The sequence below is a fragment of the Acomys russatus genome, chromosome 17, assembly GCF_903995435.1.
Source record: "Acomys russatus chromosome 17, mAcoRus1.1, whole genome shotgun sequence".
Taxonomy (NCBI): Eukaryota; Metazoa; Chordata; class Mammalia; order Rodentia; family Muridae; genus Acomys; species Acomys russatus.
The window spans coordinates 12,830,320-12,854,626 of NC_067153.1; the positions used below are offsets into that span (position 1 = coordinate 12,830,320).

The 24,307-nt window shown below is 45.4% G+C and overlaps 1 protein-coding gene across 1 annotated transcript in view; it reads left to right on the forward strand.

Moving 5' to 3' along the window:
* Positions 1-23,872, forward strand: part of Col22a1 (collagen type XXII alpha 1 chain) — a 217,055-nt gene extending 193,183 nt beyond the window's left edge. Inside the window, exons 56-65 of the mRNA XM_051159567.1 lie at positions 1,686-1,739; positions 5,384-5,437; positions 6,780-6,851; positions 8,566-8,601; positions 11,940-11,984; positions 14,715-14,894; positions 16,491-16,557; positions 18,771-18,953; positions 21,166-21,243; positions 23,601-23,872. Coding sequence (XP_051015524.1) covers positions 1,686-1,739; positions 5,384-5,437; positions 6,780-6,851; positions 8,566-8,601; positions 11,940-11,984; positions 14,715-14,894; positions 16,491-16,557; positions 18,771-18,953; positions 21,166-21,243; positions 23,601-23,788 — 957 coding nt within the window. The 3' untranslated portion in view covers positions 23,789-23,872. The remainder of the gene's footprint in view (positions 1-1,685; positions 1,740-5,383; positions 5,438-6,779; positions 6,852-8,565; positions 8,602-11,939; positions 11,985-14,714; positions 14,895-16,490; positions 16,558-18,770; positions 18,954-21,165; positions 21,244-23,600) is intronic.
* The last annotated feature ends 435 nt before the right edge of the window (positions 23,873-24,307 follow it).

Consider the following 24,307-nt stretch of genomic DNA (forward strand, 5'->3'; position numbering starts at 1 on the left):
TCTGATTTGTCTTGTGTCCAATGTTAGGCCTATTGGATCTATCTTACATGATTTGTGAGGCGTGTCAAGTTTTCTCCTATAATTGTTTCTATAATTGTCTCCTATAATTAGTGCTCACAGTAATTACGAATCCCACAAACTTTCCACTATCTTTGATATCAAGACTATCGCCATTGCTGCCGTCATCATTGCCACCATTATGGTTACCACAATTATCAGCAACACTGCATCACATCCCCCATCAGTAATACTATTACTATGACTAATACCATTCCATCATCAGCGCTGCCATCACTAAACCACTTTTTATCACTACCACCATCGTCTCTATGACTACCACCAGTAGCAGTAGCAGTAGCAGTTGTAGTAGCAGTAGCAGTAGCAGTTGCTGCTTCAGCTGCTACTTGAGCTTTATCTCACCTCAGACAGCTCAGATGTCTCACTTTTATTTGGTCAGAGATTAGGACAGAGAAGGTAAAGGTTTTCTCTGGAAGGCACAAATGCAAGTACTGTGATCAGGAGACTCGGAGGTAAAGGGAGTCATCCTGGAGCTGATATTTGTAGCTCATCCTCCATTCCCATTCTCCAAGACTTGACTGCCTGTTGTACAAGGCATTTTGCAAAGGGGCCTGCCATTTGGGTACGTAGAATATTCTCCGAGGAATGGGGAGCTTGTCAGAAGCATGGAGACAGGCTCCTGAGAACCCCAGTGGTCTCCTTCTAGACATTTATGTCTTTCAGGACCTCTATGGAAACCTCCATAGCAAGTAGATTCCTCTTGTTTCTCTAGATGCTCTAGCATAGTGGGTGTTTGACGGATCTGCCTTGAAGGATCTAGAGGCAATCGTGTGGAAAAGTTCCCTTGTTTTCTCCTGGCAGTTTGTCCTGGCTAATTTTGTGTCAACTTGATGTAACCTAGAGTCATCCAAGAGGAGGGAGCCCATGAGGTTGGGCTGTAGGTAAGCCTGTAGGGACTTTTGAAAATTAGTGATTGATGTGGGAGAGCCCAGCCCATTGTGGCTGGTGCCACTCCTCGGCTGGTGGTCCTGGGTTCTATAAGAAAACAGGCTGAGCAAGCCATAAGGAACAAGCCAGTAAGCAGCACCCCTCCATGGCATCTGCATCAGAGTTCTGTCTTGATTGCCTTGGATGATGGACTCTGATAAGGAAGAGTAAGAGAAGCCCTTTTCTCCAGGGATTGTTTTTTTTTTTTTTTTCATGGTGTTTTATCACAGCAATAGTAACCTTAATTAAAACAGTTATAAACTCACTATAGTAGGTGGGCACCATGAGGCTGCCTGAGACACCGTGTGGGGAGGTGATGCTGTTGGGTGACAGGCTTCATTCTGTGGCGAGTCTGGCAGGAATGGTTCCAGGTTATTATCTAGTAAGTTTGTCATTTTTAACTTCTCTTGGTTAGAGATGTGACCACCATAAACAACTAAGAAAACAGGTGCTCTCTGCCTGAGCCAGTAATGAAGCAAACTCATTTACAAATGTGACCTGAATAGCATCTCCTGATCTGGGTGAAAGAAAGTTGTGCAAGTCTGAAGTCCTTTGCGTTCAAAAGGAAATTTTAGGACACACTGCTTGGTTCTTGGGCCTGTTGGTGAAGTCTAATCCAAACTGGACCTTTGTCATCTTCGCATGCAGCTTTGGGATTATACGACCCCTCTCTGTTCCAGGGTGACACTGGACCTGCTGGACCACAGGGTCCCAGAGGACCAAGAGGCCCACCGGTGAGTTCTGCTTTGAGACTAAGTTGCTGCACAGTTCAACAGAACTGTTGCCGTAGTGATGTCTGGTTGTTTCATCCTAATGTGGATACATGCATTGTTTAAAAATGATGTTCTGTGTCCTAGAGGATGAGAAACAGCCACTGCCCTCTGCCCCAAGCGCCTTGCTACATGTACTCCAGGGCCACCCACTGACAGTCTGCCCACAAGAACTTCAGGAGCTGCCATACTTCCAGTTTGCGTCCATTGCGCAGATTTATACATGTGTCACACATGAGTGTCTTATAAGTACCACACCTGCTGGCTTCTATGCAGAAACATTTCCCCTCATTTCTGGAGGCCAGAGGAGGGAGATTAAGGTACAAGAGGGAGAATATCCCTCTATCTCCCTGACTATGATAATATTCTTTGGCTATGCTTCAGTCTTCATGTAAAGTTCTGCGTGTGCGTGCGTGCGTGTGTGCGTGCATGCGTGCGTGCGTGCGTGCGTGCGTGCGTGCGTGCGTGTGTGTGTGTGTGTGTGTGTGTGTGTGTGTACTTGCCCCTTCATACAGGCATCGCTTCTATTGAATTAAGGCTCAAATCTATTATACCATAAACTCACATAACTTATTGCATCTCTGATGATCCCATTAGCACGTTAAAATTCCAAGGGCCTAGGAATTAGCACTTCAACATGTGAATTTAACCCACAATGTTCCACATGTTGTTAAACATTTGGGGTTTTACTCATTCCCATCTGTACATGCAGCCAAATCCATAGAGTTTGAGCAAATGTAGAAAATAGTTGTTTGGATGCCCAGTGTTGTGTAAAGAGAAAAGCATTAGAGGCCCATGACAAGCAGCTGTGTGTGTAACTTCAAATATATAAACCAGAATAGCAATTTACCGTCATTGTCAAGTGTGCTGTTCCGTGGATCATCTTAGCTTGAACCCTTTTTACACCGCTTGCTGTAGTTTGGTTGCCTCAGTGTCACCGCTAATGTCTAACTGAAGTACTATGCTATTACAATGGGCGATGTCACTCAGAAACATGAACTTTCCACCTCTGCTGCATTCTTCGGAGGTCACTGTTGGACACATGGTCTGACAGTGTTATGTGTGCCTCAGCTCTGTTGTTGATGATCACATTGGCAGATTAATTTCATTCATGTTGTGGTAACTGTAGATGTATACACACAGCCCCCCACACTTTTATTTTGTTTTCTTTAAAATTTACAATCACACAGGAGTGAGGAAAGCTCACGTGATTACTGCCTCACAGCCATTGACTTCAAAGAATGTGGGAGAGTTTACTGCATGAAACACAGATATGATTCGTTCAGTTTCCCCCATCCATCTGAGTTATAAAACTATGTTGTGAACCTGTCCATGTAAAGACAAGAAATGAAGATGTAGAGATGCTCATAGCTTGCCCAAGATCACACAGCGAATCAGCAATTGAGGCAGCCTTTGCACCAAGAGTCTGAAGTTTAAGACCCTACCTTAAAAGTTTATGAACTAGATGGTCTTCTCAGAAACGTTATCCTAAAGGAAGGGACTTGAAACTGAAGTTTGGAGAACAGAAGCTTGGGAAGGTGACTATATCCCCCATCCATAAGCAGAATGGTATGAAAGATGCTCCTTGTTGGAGGACGATAGATAGATAGATAGATAGATAGATAGATAGATAGATAGATAGATAGATACATACATACATACATACATACATACATACATACATACATACATAAAAAGATAGATAGATAGATAGATAGATAGATAGATAGATAGATAGATAGATAGATAGAGGTTCTGTGACTCAGGAAAGACCCTGGTCCCAGCACCAAAAGACCAATTTCACAGGGAACAGGTGGCCACCAAAGCTAGTGTTGACACCATGTGCTAGTGTCTGGTGGCCCTCCTCCTTCTGCAGAGCCTGAGGGAGGACTGGAGCGAGACACAGGAGAGATAGCATTTCCATAGGGATGAGCTAAAGTGCGTATTTTTAGAGAGACACAGATGGATTGGTGGTGGGTGGAGGGAGTATATGGAGGGGCAGCAGGCAGCACTCACTAGAAGGTCTGAGTGTGCCTGTCAGTCAGAAATGATGCTCACGGCTTCCATTTCTGTACTCGTTAGCTGAGATCCCAGGCAGAGCCTGGACTTCCTCTGTTCCTCGATTTCCTTATTAAATAAGGTTATGTATGTTACCTGGTTTCTGGGTGCATCTGGTGAGATGAGGTGCTTAAATACCATGGATCCATGGACCCATTTTAGGCAAATGACAGGCTGATTCTGGTTACTGAGCTACAAGCTACCTTCTTAATAAAAGCAGTGCAGTATGGGATGGAACTATACTTAGATTTTCCATTTCTGTGCCTCAGTTTCTCCACATTTGTATTTCGTATGAGAAGCGGATGATTTATAAGGGGATTGCTATGTAATATGAGATACCTGGCCAAGGTCAGCTGAAGGCTGTTAACTGTATCAAGTTTTGGCAATGCTGACAATCTTTGTGAGTACACAATTCAGTTACAAGACATCATTCAAATCTTGCATTATCAGGGTTTACACTGAATGGATCTCTGTGATGTTCTTCATCTTTTCATTAAACAGAGAACCTCAGTGTCTGTCATTCCCTCACTCACTAGATGCTGAAGATACAAGAGCCACAAGCCACAGGTGCATGGCAAGGATGAGAGCTGAGCCCAGAGAGAGCATCCTGTGGGATGTGGGTGGGCAGAAGATGTTGATCCCTGGCAAATTAATCATGTGCATTTTAAGCAACAGGGATTTATTTGGGATTGAAACAGTAGCTCGGAGGATTCCTCAGTCTCTCAATATTTACTCTATGATGGATGTTTTTGTATGTGCTAACTTTGATAAGTGGCCTCATATAGCCAAGGCAGACTCGAAGTCACTATGTAGCTGAGGCTGACTTTGAATCCTTGATTGCCCTGCCATGACACCCAGGATGGCTGGAATTACAGGTGAATGTCACTATGAGAAATCTTAGTGAGAAGAAATATTTGCCAAAATTATAAATATGCACAAAATGACTGTAAAGTTAGAGATTGTTTGATTCATGGCAGTTTGACCTAGAATCTGTGGTAATGGCACCTTCCAATCCCTAACTGCAAGGCAGTGTTTACTCTGGTCCCCTGTATCTTTGTGCTTTCATGCATTTATTGGGGTTGTGGCATTGCTTTAGGGGAGAGGTGTGCAATGAGAGGAGCAGGCAGACCTGCTTCCTCAGACACGCCTTATGATGTAAGCAACTCTTCCTGAGCTGGGTTGTGTTATATGCTTGTATTTTTCATAGCCCAGCCTTTGTGTTGAAGGATGAATGGAAGAATGAATGAAGCTGGTCCTGCTCATTTACTGTGCAGTGCTGTGGGCACCAGTCACTGAGTTGGGCCTTTTCATGCCCACGGACTCATTTAATTCCATAATAATGTTATGAATTAAATATCATAGGCTCCTTTTACAAGTTGAAAAACATCTTCTGCAAAATGAAGTGGTTTTCAGAGAGCCATGCCAGCCTGGGTGAGAAAAGCCTGTGTAATTAAGTCATCCACCTGCAGTGGAGCTTGTTCTAGTGCCCTGCCTGGTGATATCCTGGCACAGAGTACTGGCAGGATAAACATTTCTGTTTCTTCCACCAGGGTAGCAGTGGATCGCCTGGATCCCCAGGAGACCCTGGCCGTCCAGGAGCCCCAGTGAGTGTCCATCCCCAGCTTTCCTGATGGCATTAGGGCAGGGGTCTTAGGTCACTGCTGGTTTTTAATTTAGCCCTGGTAACACTGGAGTATGGTAGAAATAGTCCCACAGGCAGAGAATCATGGTGTGCGGCTCTTTGAAAGTTTCCCATGCATTTGACAACATTTCTCACTTTGTGCTCTCTGAAACAGGACACCTCCAACTATTCAATGTCAAAGATGTGCACATGCATTTGACAACATTTCTCACTTTGTGCTCTCTGAAACAGGACACCTCCAACTATTCAATGTCAAAGATGTGCATAAAGTTTCACAGTGTCTAGCGGTTGAAATAAAGGACAGGGTCAGGCTAAGCAGGCTTGACCATGTCAGTTGACAAGGTGGGATGTAGCATGGGAACAGAGATGCCAATGGTGTCTGGAGAGCAAGAAAGTTCAATGGTAGGTAGTGAAATGTATGGCAAGAAGACTCCTAAGCACTGACTAGATTCTGGAGTTGAGGTTCGTGCCAGGTCAGTGAAGAGACATGGCTCTTTAATGGGTAGTGAGCTTCAATAGGTTCAAGTCTGGATATGAATTTCATTCTTGCCCAGCATGCTTGTATTTGTATTTGTTTAGATTGAGACTTATTCAGGGGCCACTTGCAAGTATAAAATGTCATTGAAAAAATGGCCAGGGCATTGTGCTGCTACTGTTTTCCAGATAATTCCCGGGACTGTAGAAGCCTGGGTGACCAGAATTCACAAATCCCAGGGTGACCAGTCATACTGGTAGAGACCATCCCCACTGGTCCAGGGACAACCTCAAAGAGGGTCTATTCTCATGACAATTTCACTAATCTCTACCCTCAATGTAGGATCTGTTGGCCCTGCTGAGACAAAGAGGATAGGGTTGGGGTGGATTCTGAGGGTGGATCCACCCAAGGGAGGAGCTAGCTTCAGAGGTAGCTGACTCATTTATAGGCAGTTTGTGAAAAGCTAAAGGCTGCCACCACCATACCAGGAGCCTTAGTAGCATCATGGGAAGCAGTGCCCATCTCAAAGAGGCCGCACATAGCTAGATAAGCTAAGTAGAGATGTTATGTCTAAGAATCCATTCTTAGATGTTACTGCTTGAATGGAAAGGCTCTTCTTTGTCAATGCAGATTTCCCCTCCTCTCATCTTCCTTTTCTGCTCCTCTGTGATGATGCAAGCCCCATGTCTCTTTCTGATCCATCCTCTCTCCATTTCAGGGAAGGGGTAGTGGTCTCAGAACTCCATAGTTTGGGAGTGTCATCAAGTTTCTGAATATTGTGGAGTTTCACTTGACTTTGAATAATCAATTCCTTGTTTTTCCTTCATAGGGCCAGAAGGGAAACAAAGGAGAAAATGGCAGCCCAGGACTTCCAGGTTTTCTAGGTCCCCGTGGGCCTCCGGTAAGCAGTGAACCTAATGGGGCCAAGATGTTCTAGGTGTAACCTTGAGTTTCACTACTGTCCCTGCCAACTCATGTCTTAAGGACCATTTTTTTTTTCTGTGTCAAGGTGAACTGATATGAGGTCAAAGTGCATCATGATGTAGGATTTAGACATTTGAAAATCCATGATTGACACATGTGTGGGATTCCAAAGCCCAGAACTCTAATATGGAGACCTTCGGAAGTCCATTAAACATGTTACTGTGGTGGCTATCTCCTTACTCAAGTGGTGCGACAGCATCACGTACTTCAGAATATTAAATGACAGAGCCACATATAGGACTGTGGTGATGCCTAGCCTATTGCAGTACTTAGTAAATACAGGTGATTATGAAGATGCTTGTAGGTGTTTGTGGTGGACAGTGATGGCAGTGATGGCAGTAATGGCAGTGGAGCTTGAAGGATGCTTGTAATGATTGTAGAGATGAAGAAGTTTTGGTCACAGCATCAGACAGACCAGGTAGATGATTGATTCAAAGCCTCAGTGTACATGTGTACCCATCTGGAGCGTTAGTCTGGGTCCCCCAACCTGACCATATAGTGTATATTGAAGCTGTTAAAGAGGTAGTGAGGTTCTGTTCATAGCCACACTGAAGCCACTGGAATGTTCTGTAGTCCCTGGCCTGCACTGATAGACGGATAAGAGTTGTATGTGGCACTTCAAGATGGAAAATATTCTCATGTCCCTGGGGACCCCCTCTAGTTTGATTCTGCACTTTTTATGTGACCACAGGGCCAACTGGATCCATCCTTTCCTCATGGCATCATGTTCACTGCTAGCTACTTCTGATCTGTTGTCCAGGATGTGTATGACTTGCCCATTCACTTTTCTGGATTAATCAATGGTTCTCTTTTCCAGACCTTATCTTTAATTTGGCTGCCACCAAGCAGCCAAGTACATACTTTTTGCAAAAACTCCTCTTGAGTCATAAAAACAGATAAATTATCCTGCTTTATTACATGCTAGTCACTGTACTTTACATATCTCAATGAAAACAAGTATCATCGTAACCCATGACATAGGTGAAGTGATTCCTTTTAATTTATAGATGGATAAACTGAGGCATAATGAGCTTAAAGGATCAGCAAGCCATTCAATAGAGGAATCAATTTAAAGTTGGCATCCACAATCTTATTGGCATCTTACTTAACTCATTGTCGCCTGATGATAAGAGTGGCCTCTTTCCCACTAGACAACTGGCAAAACTGGCTTCTTAAGACCTGTGTAGGGGCTGGAGAGATGGCTCAGTGGTTAAGAGCACTGCCTGCTCTTCCAAAGGACCTGGCTTCAATTCCCATCGCCCACATGGCAGCTCACAACTGTCTGTAACTCCAAGATCTGACACCCCTACACCAAGGCACATAAATAAATAAATAAATAAATAAATAAATAAATAAATAAATAAATAAATACCTGTTTATTAGAGACACATCGACTCCCCTGACAAAGAGTCCATAACCAGAGGTTATCATCACATTCTGGGGCACTTCTCTACCTTCTCATGCATGCCCTGGCCAGAAGGCTGCATGTTTGATGGCTTTGTAAGGTCTGCACTATCTGGACCACTGATTGCTCTCTTTGCTGGAACGTGTTGTGCGAAATGCCTGTCATGAAGATTGGCATGCACTGGATGATGCTACTGAGCCCTTTGACCCCATGTTCTTTCTTACAGGGAGAAGCAGGAGAGATAGGACCTCCAGGGAAGGAGGCAAGTATTTCCCAACCCTGCCCATTTCTCCTTGGTAGCTTTTTCCTATGGGAACTGCAGGTAGGTGACATGGCTGAGAGGCAGGCTGTGAGCTTATCAAAACTCCTCCATCAGCACTAGTGTGCTTTTTGGACTGCGGACTTACATTTTAATTCCCTAAACTCTCATAAGTTTTGCAGCCAACAGGGCCACCAGTTAGATGAATGTATCTCTCCGGCCACCCTTAAGCATCATTCTGTCAGCAAATCCAACTTTTTCCTTCCGGTGCCTCTCAGCTCTTCTGAATGGACCCTGTCAGGTCCCAAATTCTTTCTAACAAGGACCATTGCTGTAACCTCCCTAATGTTTTTCTCAGTCCAACCATGACTTTTTACAACAGCTGGAAATCCGTGGGACATTAACATTTTATGGCACGTTGTAGCTCACACTGCAATCGTGCTCTCCCCTTGCAGTGCCAATGGCCTCCGAGCTGCCCTTGTCCTTCCTCGTTTGTCTTCCTCCTGTCAGCTACATCCACTCTGCTCTCTAAATTAAATACTAAATTAGTTCTCAGGGCTCTCTTTTCAAAATGCCTTTCAAAAATCACCTACAGTCCCTTCTCCTTCTCCTCTTGTGGACTTCTGTAAACCAGCGGAGGGAAACAGTGTTAACCTGCCCTGCTGATTGTCTGCTCTGTTCTGTGCCAGCACACGAGCCTCCCTCAGAGGAGGCGCCAAAAAGTGTCTGATAGTGAATGAATAGAATGAATGGATATGGAGAAAGACTTTCAGGAAATTGCTCATATGTGTATCCAAGCCTGAACTCTTGCCTTGAAAGAGTACAGATGGGTGACAAGGCTGAAAAGCAAGCCTTGAACTCATCACAACCCCTCCTTGTCACTGTACATTTGGGCCACTGTTTTAAGTGACTGCCTTCCTTGAAGCTGGCTCAAACATCCCAAGTCTGAGTACCCTGTGCTTTTGGCCCAGACAGAGCTTTTCATTCACTGAACCTGCTCCTCACTTGCTGACCAATCATTGCTCTTGCTCACTAGGTTAAGTGGGAGGGACTAATACTTCAGCTTCCTTTTCTGATGGTTGCATCAACTCAGTGATTTTTTCCGTTGGGCTGCTGCCTACGTGAGTTCCCTGTGCCTTTCCATTGCCTTTCAGGATATAATTCAGCCTAATCAGGCCTGGCAAATCTTCCCTAACCTGAACCACATTCTCCTTTTTGGTGGGTTGCACACAGAGAGCCCTTACTTTCTATGACTGAGGCTTAGTCTTGTAATCCCTGTTGGATTCTGTCTGAACTTCCAGGCTGTATCCTTCCCAGCATCCAACATCATGTTTTTTTCTGCTGGCATTTCTGTGGTACCTCCTTGTAATTGTATTACAGAAAACAAACATGTTGGCTGTATGTTAGAATTGGTATGCCCATATCTAGCTCTGAACCAGGCTAGGAGTACCCTGAGAGAAAGGATCAGGTCCCCATGCCACTCTTATTGACCACAGAACTTAGACTAGTACCCCAGTAGGGAAGTCAGTGTTTCTATAGTGAAATGACTGAGTTGGCCAGGCTCAAAAGAGCTGAAATGCTTTCATTCCTTTTTAAAATGTAGATTAATTTACTTTTTTTTCTAATTTTTCCCTTTTGATTTTTCAAGACAGGGTTTCTTTGTGTAGTCTTGGCTGGCCTGGCCTTACTTTGTAGACCAGGCTGGCCTTGAATTCACAGAGATCTACTGGCCTCTGCCTCCCAGAGTGCTGGGATGACAGGTGTGCACCACTGTGCCCAGCTGATTAAGTTTTAATTATGTGCATGTGTGTGTCTTTGTGTGGATATGTGCATGTTAGTACAGGTGCCCTTGGAGGCCAAAAGAAAATGTCCAATCCCCCGGAGTTGGAGTGACAGGTTTCTGTGAACCCCCTTAAAGAATGCTTGAAAATGAGCTCAGCTGAATGCAGAAGTTGTGCATGCCCTTCCTGCTAAGCCATCTCTCCAGCCCATGGCTTCATTCATGTCTATCAGCTACGACAGGCTGGACTGGTCACCCTAATGTTAATCCTTTGGCTTGGCACATTTTGAATCCCTGGAGTTGCAGGGTGGACTTTGGGGTAGAAATATGATGCCCCAATTTAAAGAATAAGCATAGAACCTGCTTGCCAAACATTTCCTGCTTAAGGCTGAGGGAACAAGCATGTGTAGGTGTCCACACTGGAAAAGAAAAAAAGAAAATTAGGTGGCCGCTAGCAGGAAGGTGACTTCTCTGTGAGGTAGATGCTGATCAGAGATCACAGCGAAGGTTTTGCAGAGGACATATCAAGAGTCTAGAAGAGAAGAAAAGGAAAAAAGGGGGAGAGGAGTTTATTTCAGGTGGAGAGGATGGAAGATGCATGCCTGAGGGTCTCAATAGTACGGCGTGTGGAGGGATGCCTTTTCTTCCTCAGGTGACTGTCCCTGTATCCCAAAGGCTGTGAAAATGTAGCAGTAGGTTGATGTTTTTCCTTTTTCCCCCATTTTGATTATGTTTCTCTTTTTAACAGACATATTTATATTATTACACATAAAATAAACTACTTACAGAAAAAGAACCATGAAACAATTGAGAATTATATAAATGTTACGTTTGTAGTGATTTGGCTATATGTATTTGGCAAATTTGAAGTAAACATCTTTCCTATCTTGTTGAGTCTAAAATTCTGACTGAAAGCCAGTATCTATCATATCTCATCTCTATTAACTTAAAACATTTATCTGGATCTGAAAACATCTTCACCCCTAGCCAACTAAGCTTAATTATAAGACTAAACTATCTGGTCTTCAAACACATCAGAGACTTGAAAAGGAGTAAAATTTAATTTCCTGAGTGATGTGCTGTGTTGGAAGACAGAGGCTTCCTGGAGAGGAAGTTTGAGGCCATGCCAGGTCATCTGGGGTTGAAGGGTCCAGGAATAAATGGTTAGGAGAGGCTGTGGGACTAGAGAACAGCAGGCTCACAAACATCAGAGGTGATATTAGCTTGTCCAAAGGCCAGTTTGTGGAAGGCCCCAGGGATGTTCCAAAAGGAGACAGGTTTTTCCCTAGAGAAGCAGAGGAAGACATCAGAGAAGCCACACTATTGGCTCATCCTGTCCCACATCAAGAATGGGCATGGGCAGGAGTAAAGGGATGAAGAGAGAGTGGCTTGGTTGCATATCTAGACCGAAAGAGTAGGGGATCTCGGGATGGAGGTGAGATGGGGGGCACTTTGTTTCTCCAATGTCTCTTTTTCCCAGGAAGTGCTGTACAGAAGGAAGGCAGAGATGGAGGCAGAGATAGCAGTGATGAGTGACGACTGTCCTGTTATCTCATTGCAGGGTGCTCCTGGGAAGCCTGGAGAGCCAGGATCCAAAGGAGAGAGGGTAAGTGGGGATGTGGAGCCACTTGTGCATCTCAAGGTGGCCTTCCTATGGTTGCTAGGCCAGAATTTATTCACGGCAATTCATAAGCAACCCAACTGGACTGCTGTCTTCTGCAATGGCTTTCCATGAAAAATCTCAAGCCTTTCACGCAGTAGGCTTCTTTCCCACCGATGCGGTCATAGTCAGTTTTCTGTCTTGTTTCTTTTTTGGTTGTTATTTTGAAGAATAAAATCATGACCATAATTATCAGTGCAAGGCAAGTGTTGGGAGACTCTGACAGATTCTCCGCTCACCATGTGTGAAGGCGCATGCAGGATGTGCCTGGCTCCCTAAGTGCCAATTTGCTGAGAGCCAGATTTGTCACTGGAGGTGACAAGGGAACAGATTTTCCCATAATGAGTCGTCTTGGCGCCACACTCTGAAAGCCTTTCTTTACATTTCATTTCTCCAAAAAACCAACAGGGGAGAGTCATTTTTCTTGCAGAAGTGCTGGAGGGGGCAGGGAGCATTGCCACACTCACACTCGCAGGCTCTTACTCCGTTCAGCGCTCTACATGGCTGGATTACCCACAGTCATGTGTCTGGTCAGCTGTCGTGATGTTGCACTACATGGACTGTATCCGGTCCCCCCACCCCCGCCCATGCTTGTTTTCCATGGTCCTGCAAAGAATTTATCTCAGCTTTCTTCACAAGTTGGATGGGTAGCGAGCTGGCAGGCTTTCCCCGCAGCTTGGGAAGAGAGAAATGAAAGTGATCTCTGGCATTATTGCCTCCCCTTCATGACTCTCCTTCAGATGACTTTGCTCCCACCGTCCTGTGGCTCTTTGATCTTGAATATTGGAGCCTTGTACTTGCCTGCCACTGGGTTGATTTTCTCCTGAGAGTGTTGGTCAGGGGTCTTGAGAGTGATTGCCTAGTAGTTCGGGCGGGAGTCCTGGCTCAGAGCCAGGGCATTCAGCCTACAGACAGGAAGAAATTGTTCATACACAATCAATAGCTGGGGAGCTTGCCTATCCCCTGTTAAGTGGTTCCGTGGAACCTTGCCACCAAGCCCTCAGATTCCTCATTCCTTCATCTTTGTGATGTCTAAAATAGGAGGCAGATCTTTTAATTGGAAAGTAATATGGGCTTGTAGAATAGAAAAGCAGTGATGGTACCTGGCATCCAGGTAACTCAGGAACAGGCTGTTCTATAGCTCAGAATCCAAGATCATCCAGCACCTTTCGAGACCCTACGAAGTGCACCAGATCTAGAAAACTGGAGCAGCTCCCTTGGGTTTGCCTAAATTAAAATGTAAAATGTCATTGGTATTTTGATTATTGTTGAAGAATTTAAAGCCATGCAGGGAGCTGCTTAGAGAACAGAAATGACGAGAGGGAAGGCAGTGGAATCAGGCATAGCTCCCATCTCACCTGAAAGTTCCCCTTCCCCTATGCTTGTCTTGCATCCTGGAGTCTGTGTACACAGATGAGGGCATTTCAAATATGCATGTGCCTTCACTTTTACCCCTCCTCACCTCTACCGTGGTTCTGTCATTCCTTGTTTTAGCACACCGTAATAGTGGCATTTAAGAACCGTGCCCCATTCCTTCTCAGAGGCTTCTGCCATGCCTATGGCAACTCCACATGTTTGGTTCCACCTTGGCACTCCCCCTTTCTCCTGCCCTCTCTTTCTGTGCTATCACAGTAATTGTGGTTCCACTGTGCTCGAAGGGCCTTAGCATGGTTGTTGCATGTTCAGACATAAGTATCCACCCAGACTTGCTGGCCAGACACACAGTAGTATATAAGGGCAAGGATTGGGCTGCCTGCCCTGGGGTGGCTGTGCCCCAAGTCATTGACACAGAACTTCAGACTCTGATACACTGTGGGGAAGGGGCAGGCAGAGTATACACCATAGAGTGAGCCTGTCAATCTTCCATGGACCCACTGGCGTGAGAGAAGGCATACTGTTGACCTAGTAGAGTGTCCTCTCTATTTGACAGAGGCCAAAACCTCTCCCGGGTGGAGTGGCAGCTTGGCCTCAACTTCCACAGCTGGACAGCCATTTTTAAGGATGCACACTTGCAGTTTGTCCTAGGACAAGGAAGTGTGTGTGTATGTTGTATCCATAGGCACACATTTATGTGGGTGAATACATCTGTGAATGTGTACATGTTCAGGCCTGTGGTTAGGTGTCTTCCTCAATCACTCTTCTCTATATTGTTTTGAAATAGGTTCTCTCATTGAACCCAGAGATTGCCCCAGGGTTCCTCCTATCTATGCCCCCAGATGTAAGCAATTATACCTGGTTTTATGTGGGTGCTTGGGATCCAAATTCAGATCCTCATAATCATGTGGCAAACAATGAAGTCATCTTTCTAGACCCATCCCTGCCATCCTCACAGGCAACTACTTTATGGAGCATCTCACAACATTTTATGCCCACAGAGCAAACTTGTGGATGCTTTTATTCGTCTTCAACTTCTACATGCTGTGAATGAACACTCTTCTACAGTTGGAAATTTCCATATAATAATGATGCCTGTCGATTTCTCCACATAGTCCCTCATAAGTAGCATCAGTGCTGGCAACTGGAGAAAGGGGTGTGAGAGTGCCAGTCAGTAGTTTTTGCTCCTACTATGATGACAGGCCTGTTAATGGCTTATTTGGGGATGGGTTTGAAAAATAGAAGTTCTCCTCCTGACTTGTACACAAACCCCACTTGCTGATATTCTTCTCTCCTATTTAGGGAGACCCCGGGATCAAAGGTGACAAAGGACTACCAGGTGGGAAGGGCCAACCTGGAGACCCTGGAACCCCAGGTCACAAGGGTCATACTGGCCTAATGGGTCCCCAAGGACAACCAGGGGAGAGTGGTCCTCCTGGCCCCCCAGGGCCGCCTGGCCAGCCAGGATTTCCCGGACTGCGGGTAAGGATGATGATAAGATTTCAGACACAGATTTCATGAGAATGGAGGGGGAACTGAGTCTGTGGCCTCTGGGGAGCACAGCATGCCGACACCAGGCTTCTGGGGACTGGCTATACAGCCAGGGGCAGAGCACACCTCCTCTCTGAGCCTATCCTTGAGAAAACACTACTCACATTTATTAGGATGAAATGATGTGATGCATGGAACTCAAGAGATGCTCAGAAACAGATACTCATCTTTGTCGTGCCTTGCCCTAAGGGTGATGAGTCTCAAGGCTTATTTTCTTGAGCTGTAAATCTCTTCTTTCTTGGCACCCAATGGGATCTCATTGGTTCAACAAGCCTCATAGGTGGTTCACTATCCATTCACTGCAGGCCTTGGCAGTCCTCTCTCTGCTGTCCTGGGCAGTGAATGTAAGCAGAAAGCCTAGTTGCTTTCTTTTCACATATGCCATTCCAGTGGTAGAGCTCCTGATGTAGCCTGCTTTGGATCATAGGCACAGGTTGTCAGTTAGAGAACAGGAGCTGAAGTCTGATGGAGATGATGTCCAGGCCCTGGGACCTTGTCTCCTTAGCACCCCACTTAGTCATCTGGAGAGCTTTATGTTCCCTAAGCACAGGCATGGCCACTCCTGTCCCTGCCAGCTCTGATACTCTGTGGCCTCGTCACTTGCTTCTGGTTGTGGTGGCTCTAAGGATCTTGGTGCCCAGAGCCTGGCCCCTTGGCCAGGTCCAGGGAAAAATCAAAAAGAACTCAGTTGGCACGTAAAACCCCCACGAAGCCTTGCCAAGCTCTCTGTGTCCTGTGCTGTGTGGAGCAATGGAACATCTGAGGCTGTTACAAAGGTTCCTGGCCAGAGAGGAATAAAACAACAAAGGGGCGGGATCTATTCCATGCACTGTTCTGGGCTGACAGAAGCATGGGGGACCCACTCTTGAGGATAACACTACCCCACAGGAGTCAAGCAGGAAAGGGTGACCCTGATAAGATGTAGAGAATCCTTCCCTAGGCCCTTCTGAGGCCATGCATGTCACATTGTGCATGTTCACCTTTCCTATAGATAAGGCTGTATGTGGGTACATACAGCCTTTATGGATAACTTTCCTTAGCTTTCACTTATAACTTGCCTGCTAGTGGCCAGTATGGACTTGAACAGGATAGAACTGGCCCTGGAAAGTATAGGGACAAGATACCAACCAGAAGAGTCAAACTCAAGTTCACATAGGAGGCAGCCCATAAACTATGCTCTGGAGATGGGCAAGCTTTGGGGGCCATTCTGCCCAGGCCCAGTATGGGGCTGTTTTTATGAGAAAGTGGTTTGTACCAGGAGGAAATAAACTAAAGAAGATATAAGGGTCTTGAGGGAAGGGCATTGTGGCTCTGAGGACACAAGGTCTGAGCCACCATGTTAATGTAACGGCATGGTCTGAACTACAGAGTGGAGAGAAATGGGCTGCACCTGTGAGCTGGGCTAGACAGAGGGTGTCATTGCCCAAGTCTGTGCTGCTCACAGGCTTTTAGATTTGGGGAGTGACACAGGGGTCTTCCATGAGAGTCCCTGGGAAGATGAGTAAATCTGCTTCTGTTCCCTCCTAGGGCGAATCTCCATCCATTGACACCCTGAGGCGCCTCATTCAGGAAGAGCTTGGGAAGCAGCTAGAAGGTGAGTGGCTGGACTTCCTTGTAGCTGCCAGGATGAGCTCTCCAGTGAGCAGCTGTTGCGTTCATCAGGAAGGAACTGGACAGCACCCCAGGGGCAGGCTAATGCGGAGCAGCAGGCTTGAGTAGTAACTTGAGGGCTCAACCTTACTTACTCTCCAGAGCCTCCCTCAGAGGTGGCCCTGCAGCCTCCACCTGGTCACCTCTAGTCAAGATGGCTCCTAGTGAATAATGACATTGGATATTGCCATCTGCTGTGTGGGGATCATCTATGCTTTCTGTGCCTTCAGCCATGTATCTAATTAATCAGTGTTCTGGGAAGGCTTGCAGTGAACCTCATTGAGCTCCAGGGAGAGTGTTAAGTCAGGAGACGGGCAAGATGACTGCCCTGCCCTCTGTAATTTCCTTTTGGTATGGAGGACATTGAAAGAGGAGTGGAGGCTCGGCCTCAGATAGCTTTAAGGTAGGGGATGGAGTGGAACGCTGGAATGGTGGCAGCATTAACAGCAGTACAGGGGTTCCTCTCTCTGGAGGGTTCACGGAGCTCTAACACATGGTCCATGACAGCCTAGTAATGACCGTGTGAGGCAGCATGGATATTGGGAAAATGATGAGGAGCAGGGAGCCTGAGCTCCTGGAATATAAGCCTGGGATTCACAACCTCAGTTGTCTGTGCACTAGATCACCATGGCCTCTTTAGTAGCCACCCTTTCTTTTTTCCCTGGGATAAAAAGCTTAGAAGATGCTGACAATAACTCTGTGACGTGAAGGAAGAGGAGACGAAAGGTGCTTCCATTCACCTGTCCCATGTCCCAGTTATTGTGTGTCTCACACATTCATACTGCCCTGGATACAAAGGTGTAGAAGTGAAGTGGCCCCTCTGCCCTGCCCCTCTATAATCTAGGTGAACATGGATGGGCTGGGGATGATGGCGGTGAGGGAAGGCAGGAGGCAGGCTGGAGAGAGTGTGAGCCCCACAGGATGGGGCAGGTCTGAGGACTTGTGTGGGGGAGGTCCAAGCTCTACTTCTAGAGTTATCAGTTAAAGTTATCAGTGATGGCAGCATGGCCTCTGCCCTAGTGGAGTGTTAACCACTAGTTTGTAATGGATCTGGTAATACTGACTGGAATGAGTCCCTGGAGGTCCCCCTTGGTCATAGACCTAAGGGAGGGGAATAGGGTGAAAGCAGGAGGGAGGGAGGAACAGGAGGATACAAGTAATGGAATAACAGTGGAGTTGTAATCCAAATAAATTAATAAAATAAAATAAAATTTAAAAAGAACAAAAAAATCTAAAAAAAAAAAAAGGGGAAAGAAAAGAACTAGGACTAGAAATTGAAAATATAGATATATGTCACCTTGGGATTAGAAAGAAGAAAATGAAAAATTCAACACATTAAAAAAAACCAGTCTTTGAGGAGGAAATATTGACTTCCACCAAAGATAAGAAAATCAAGACTCAGACAAGTTTAGCAAACTGCCAAGGTCACCGAGGTAGCCTCCACAGACCCCTGCGCCTTGCAGAGGTGCAATGGCTGAGGGCGTCAGTGAGGCAGTGAGGAATCCCACCTCTTCTTTAGTCTTACCAAACAAAATGTTAGTCATTATCCTAGCCACTCCACCCATTGGACAGGCATTTGCATCCAGTACTCTCTGACTATAGAAACTTAGGTGGCTCTTGCTAGCCACTAGGTAACCGCTGGCTCCCTTGTCCAAGAAGGAAGTGAGCCCGCCCACCATTGGAGCTCTGGGTTTTACAATGATTCTGTAATGCTCATATCACAGATCTGTAAGCATCTCCAATCAGCAGCTTATTTGGCTCTTCAGTTGTAGATGGGGATCTTGAGATTCAAAAGATAAAAGTCACTAAATAGGTTTGTGTGAGCCACTCACACATCCCATCCCAGGCCTCAGTTTCTCCAAATGGCAGCTACAGCCACTGCTATTACTGCTGCTGCTATCACAAACAGTAATAATCCTAGTGCTGCTGGAAGCACTACCACTGCATTGCCGATAATACCGTTAATGATCTCTACTGCTGCTGATGCTTCAGGCGTGCACAGTCAGAGTGTGTATGCACGAACCGTCTTTGTCTTTATCCCCTGTTGTTTTAGCCGGTTGTTTATATCTCTTTACATCCAGCTTGCACTGAGCTGCCACTCTGTCCCTCGCCCTTTATCCATTCTTCATGAACTTCTCTGCTCTTCCTATTCCATAGCAAAACTTGCCTACCTCCTGGCCCAGATGCCTCCAGCACACATGAAGTCCTCTCAAGGCAGACCTGGGCCCCCAGGACCCCCTGGAAAAGATGGGCTTCCAGGCCGGTCAGGCCCCATTGGTGAGCCAGGCCGTCCAGGCCAGGGAGGTCTGGAAGGACCCTCTGGACCAATGGGCCCCAAAGGTGAGTAGACAGCATTTCAGAAACTGGAAGGAGAGTGTGGGGCGTACACCTGGCAGACCCTACATTAGTCGTCTTGTTTTTATCCCCATCAGCCCAGCAACACTGAATTTTGGCATCTTGTAATTTTTCTCATACATTCAGTAATTTCTTACTTGACAGTTTTGAGAAATTATGCCAGGAAGACTGAACCTGTTTTTCCCTACGTTCTTGCTTTCTCTCCATCTTTTTTGATCGAGTTACAAGAGTGATGCAAATGTTTTCTTCTCCCCCACCCAGTTTGGAACTGACTGAGTGATATGACATTTAATCTCCAGGCAATGGATAGTAAATGCCCAGCTTTAAAGTCCAGCCCAAATGGCTTTGAGCTGCAGCTAAAATGGTCACTCACTGTCTGGCTCTCTGGCTGGGTAACCTATCCAATCACTGGATATCTGGACAGTGGGAGGCTCTCCTTCAAGAGGAAGAGCCTGTCCCAAGCTGCACAGTGGCAAGTGGGTCAGAATACTCTCCCTGCAGGCAAGCAGTCATCACAAGCAGGACCAGGAAGGACCAGACTCCAATCTTTCCAGAACAGTTCCTCATGATGGGTGGACTTGTGGCTTCATTTTGGTGACCTTAAGCTAGGGAGACAGATAAACCTAACATCTTCTCTTTTGACTTCCCATATCCTTATAGCTGTCAACTCATCCCCTTTGGCATTTCTTCCGTTTAAAAGGGTTTTCGTTAAATTTGTGCATTCCTGAGTAGTTTTGTTCATTCATATAACAAGATACACAAAATCCGTGTCCATGGGAAGCATACTTAATGGATTACAGTGGACTGTGGCAGGATACTGGCCAAGTGTAGCAGTTAAAACAGTCAAGCTGAGGAACTGGGGAGATTGCTCAGTGGTTAAGAGCTCTTGCTGCTCTTGGAGTGGACCTGGGTTCAGTTGCCAGCACCAACATGGCTGCTCACAACTGCAGTTCCACGACATCCATTGCCCTCTTCTTCTCCTCTCAAGTACCAGGCAGAAATGTGTTAAAAATGCACATGCATAGGCAAAGCATTCATAAGTATACAATACAAATGAATAAATCTAAAACCCTAAAACAACAGTCACAAAAGACTAAGATGACTGCTCAAAAATCTAGGAGCCAGAAAAGTTTAAATTTAGATTATAAAAAATATGTTGTGTCCAGGAGATACTTTGGGAACAACGTAGCAAAATATATTAGTTCCTAGTAAAATAGTCTGAAAGAGAGATTCCAGTGTTCTTGGTTGGGGCTCCTGTTTCTGTTTGCAATATCACAATTGTTAGAGGCAACACTGGCGGTAGAATTGGTGTTAGCTGTGTTATTAGCTTTAGCATTCATACTAATGGTAGAAGTAATAGTATTTCCCATGGTATTATTGACAGTGGTAATTCCAGTTAAATTACACCTGTAAGCTCTTAAATCGGCTAGGGTCCAAATATTTCTGGAGAGAACATGATCTCTTCTTCCCCCCCGCCCCCAGGACATATGTCATGTATGTGTCAATTTTTGTTTATTTTAAGGATGGTATTTATCATCTATCTTCTATGGAATGTTCCTCGTACCCTGTTTCATTATCTTACTAGATTTCAGTATTCATTAGATCAGAGCTGTGTCTCCTTACTGTATGTGCCCACGTCACCTAGTATGTTGAATACATTTATTTATCAACACCATTCCTTCTTCATGAAAGTCCAGATAAGAAGCTTTGAGTACACTGACAAGTGCACTAATCATGAGGGCACCCATTCAGACTCACACGTGTGTGAGTTCTGGGGTGTATGAATTTGGATACCTGTGGTTTGGTGAGTGTGTATGTGTAGAGGTGTGTGCTTTGTATTTGCTCCTGAGTGCATATTTGTAAATATGTGTGTAACTGGATAGATAGATGCTTGAGTGAACGTGTATGTGTGTAAACAAGTGTATCTGAGGATTTGTTCATGAGAAAGCATCTATTTATTTTAGTGTTTTCATGTGCGTATTCTGAGTGTGTGTGTGTGTGTGTGTGTGTGTGTGTGTGTGTGTGTGTGTGTGCATGAGAACTAGAGTATCTTACGGAAAGAATATGTGTGAACAGGCTGATGTGAGTGGAATTCTCCAGTGATAATTGAGCTACACCAGTGGCACAGAGTTGGGACTCCCTGTCTCTACCTTCGTCATAAGTCTCCACCACTCGAGATGTGTATTCTTCCCATCAGGTGAAAGAGGAGCCAAAGGCGACCCTGGCACACCTGGAGTTGGCCTCCGAGGAGAGATGGGTCCCCCTGGAATCCCAGGTATGAAGGTTCAGAGTGTCAGGCTTGGCGAACACCAGCCATGGAGACAGGGGCACACAGCGGTACGTCTCCTTGTGGGAAGAGAGGAGGAGCTGGGCCACTCTAAGGAGAAACAGAGAACTTGTTGTTTAATGAAATATTTTTCAAGACCTGAGGCATACCTCTAAACCAAAAGTCCCAATGGCTGATTTACTGTTCAAAAATAACCAGAAGAAAATATATAGGCATTTCCAACATGAAGATATGATAATATTTGGGATGATGCAGAAGCTAGTTGCTCCAATTTGTTCATTAGATATTGTACCCACGTTCCCCCCAAAATTCATATTGTTGGGCTGAATATTTGGTTCAGAGATTAGGAGTAGTATCTGTTCAATTCCTAGCCCTCACCTGGCAGCTCACAAACATCTGTGACTCTAGTTCCAAGGGGATTTAATCTACCAGTACTGCAATCACTTGATGCACACACATATGCATTAAATATAAATATGTATTCACTATAAAACACATCACACCACATCAATATACAGAATTATTACATTCTATTTAAAATAACAAATGACTAAATATCATAAGAAATGGTCCTAGGGGAGAGAGAGATATTGGCATATGTTAAGTGAGTCTGGCCATGTTGGAGACGCATCTCTCCTTAGGACTTTCGCTCTGCACTTTAGCTGGCCTTAAGTGCTAAGAACTCCAAAGCCAAGGTGACACTCATCTTCTCAAATCCCACACTTTTTCATGTCCCATTAACATTTCTCAGAATATGCCCATGGAACCTTAGCCAGAGGTTCAGCCAAAGGTCAGCCCTCCTGGGACTGAGCAGTTGTAGGAAGCCTGGTAATAACTGGGGAAGTAGGAACGATCTTCCCCCTATGTCTGATGGCTATGCCAGAAGAGTCTGGAGGGCAGCAGTTGACTCACTGAAAAGAGGGGTGAGTGGTGAAGACTCTCAGCTCCAGACTTCAAAATTTTACCTCACTATCATGTGTGTGTATGTTTTTATGTATGTGTACATATGTGTATATTCATTTGGGGGGCAGTGCTAGAAATTGAACCTAGGGCCTCATGGGTGTTCTACCACCAAACTCTTTTCTCAGCCCTGAGGAATCTACCTTTTAAATTGAACTATTTTATGCTTACTCTGGATCATTTATGAACATTTGACCTATATATAATTTACCTTTAGTTTCATCCTTCTATGATGCTCCAAATTTGCTACAGTAGGACATGTGTTCTTACTTTTATTAGTGATGGTTATTTCATATAAATATTGTTTAATACTTGCTGACTCCTATAGATACCGATCTGAAACAGGAGAACTTGTAGAAAGGCAGAGCAGAACCGTCTAGACGAGGGTGTGTATAGAATACCTGGCAGGTTGTACCAGGTGAGGTTGAATCAGGGGCCATCGTCAGTGCATCTCAGTGGAAGGAATGATTGGCACAGCTGAACCAAGGGCTTCTCATAAGCAGGGGTGCGCGCTAAATGACTCTCGCCAGAGCATCAGCAGAGTTCCACATTTCTAAAGGCAGTCACAATGGAAAGGTTCACTCTTTGCTTACTTTCTAAGAACTATTTTGACAAAGTGCTAAGAAGTAAAGTAGAATGTAACGTGCTCAAGTTGGCCACCACACATAACACCAAGCTTCCCATTTGTTGAGGCAAAAGAGGGTGCTACATTAATTACATATGATACCATATCACTTGGTAAATGTAGGGTTAGAGGCTTATTTATATGTAATATTCCCTCATTCTAAATTGTGGACTGTATAATAGCCAATTATGTATGTCCTGGATGCTATATATTATACTTGGTATAACAGAATAATATAGTTCAAGTACATGGTTCAGGTTTAACATGTAGATAAAGTTGAGGAATGATAAAAAGATCCCAGACAGTTTCAATGTTGAATTATGTGGGGTCATTGGGTTTCCCTGTAAGAGGAGGTGCACTGTGCTGAGGCTCACTAGGCTGTGTTGGTGTCCCACTCTGAATTCAGATTTGTCTACTAGACTGTGTAAGAGTGTAGAGTCCTGCATTCTCATCTGACTTGAGTGGAAGGGTTGCTCCCCAAGGGGCTTGACTTGCCCTTCTGTTTCTCCTCCATGGTGTCAGGATTTCCTCCCTAGCCCAGACAGTGGAGGTACCCTCCTGCCTGTCAAGCTGCCATTCTGCCTGATGCTCACAGGGGCTGTTCTCTCTCTGTGTCTAGAGCACCAGACAGAGGCTGTTCTCTCTGAGTACACCTTGAACCCTAGTTCACAACACAAAGAGTACAGGGCTATTTCATTCCTGGATATAAACCTGCTTCTGAATGTGAACTGCCTTCTATTTCTTTTGCTTCCTTGGCTAGGCCAACCTGGGGAACCTGGCTATGCAAAAGATGGACTTCCAGGAAGCCCTGGCCCTCAAGGAGAGACAGGACCAGCTGGACATCCTGGCCCTCCTGGCCCTCCCGGCCCTCCTGGCCAGTGTGACCCTTCCCAGTGTGCATACTTTGCCAGCCTCGCTGCCCGACCAAGTAATGTGAAGGGCCCATAGAAGATTCTAGAACATCAAAACACTACTGTGGATTTCTGAAACTTGAACTCAGAGCCCAGTGGGAAGCCAGAAGCCTTGAAACATTTCAGATCAATCCTTCTCTCCTATCCACTCCTCCCACCATTTCTTCCTGTTTCCTTCCCCCTCCCCTCTCCTCCCTGCCTTCCTAACCTCAGTTCTCTCTTCTCCTCCTCAAGAGACCTCACAGTTATTAAAACCAACAGATACTGTCAGACAGTCAGGTTGTTATTAATATTATTGTTATTGTTTGCTATTATTTCAAATGCTAGTAGTTCTCGGGGAGCTTCCTCGTGGACAGGAAGTGATTTCCTGGCTCAGCTCCCCTGTCAACACTGGCTGAAGTGTGGCAGCCAATTCTGAGGAACCTTGGTGCTTTGCAGCCATGACCATGCGCTTGCTGAATTTACCTCTTTCCTGGAAAGGAAACTCTAAGGCATGGAGACCACAAGCTTCCCTCAGCTGTGCCTGGAGATGGCCCAGGGAAAAGTAAGTGTGAAA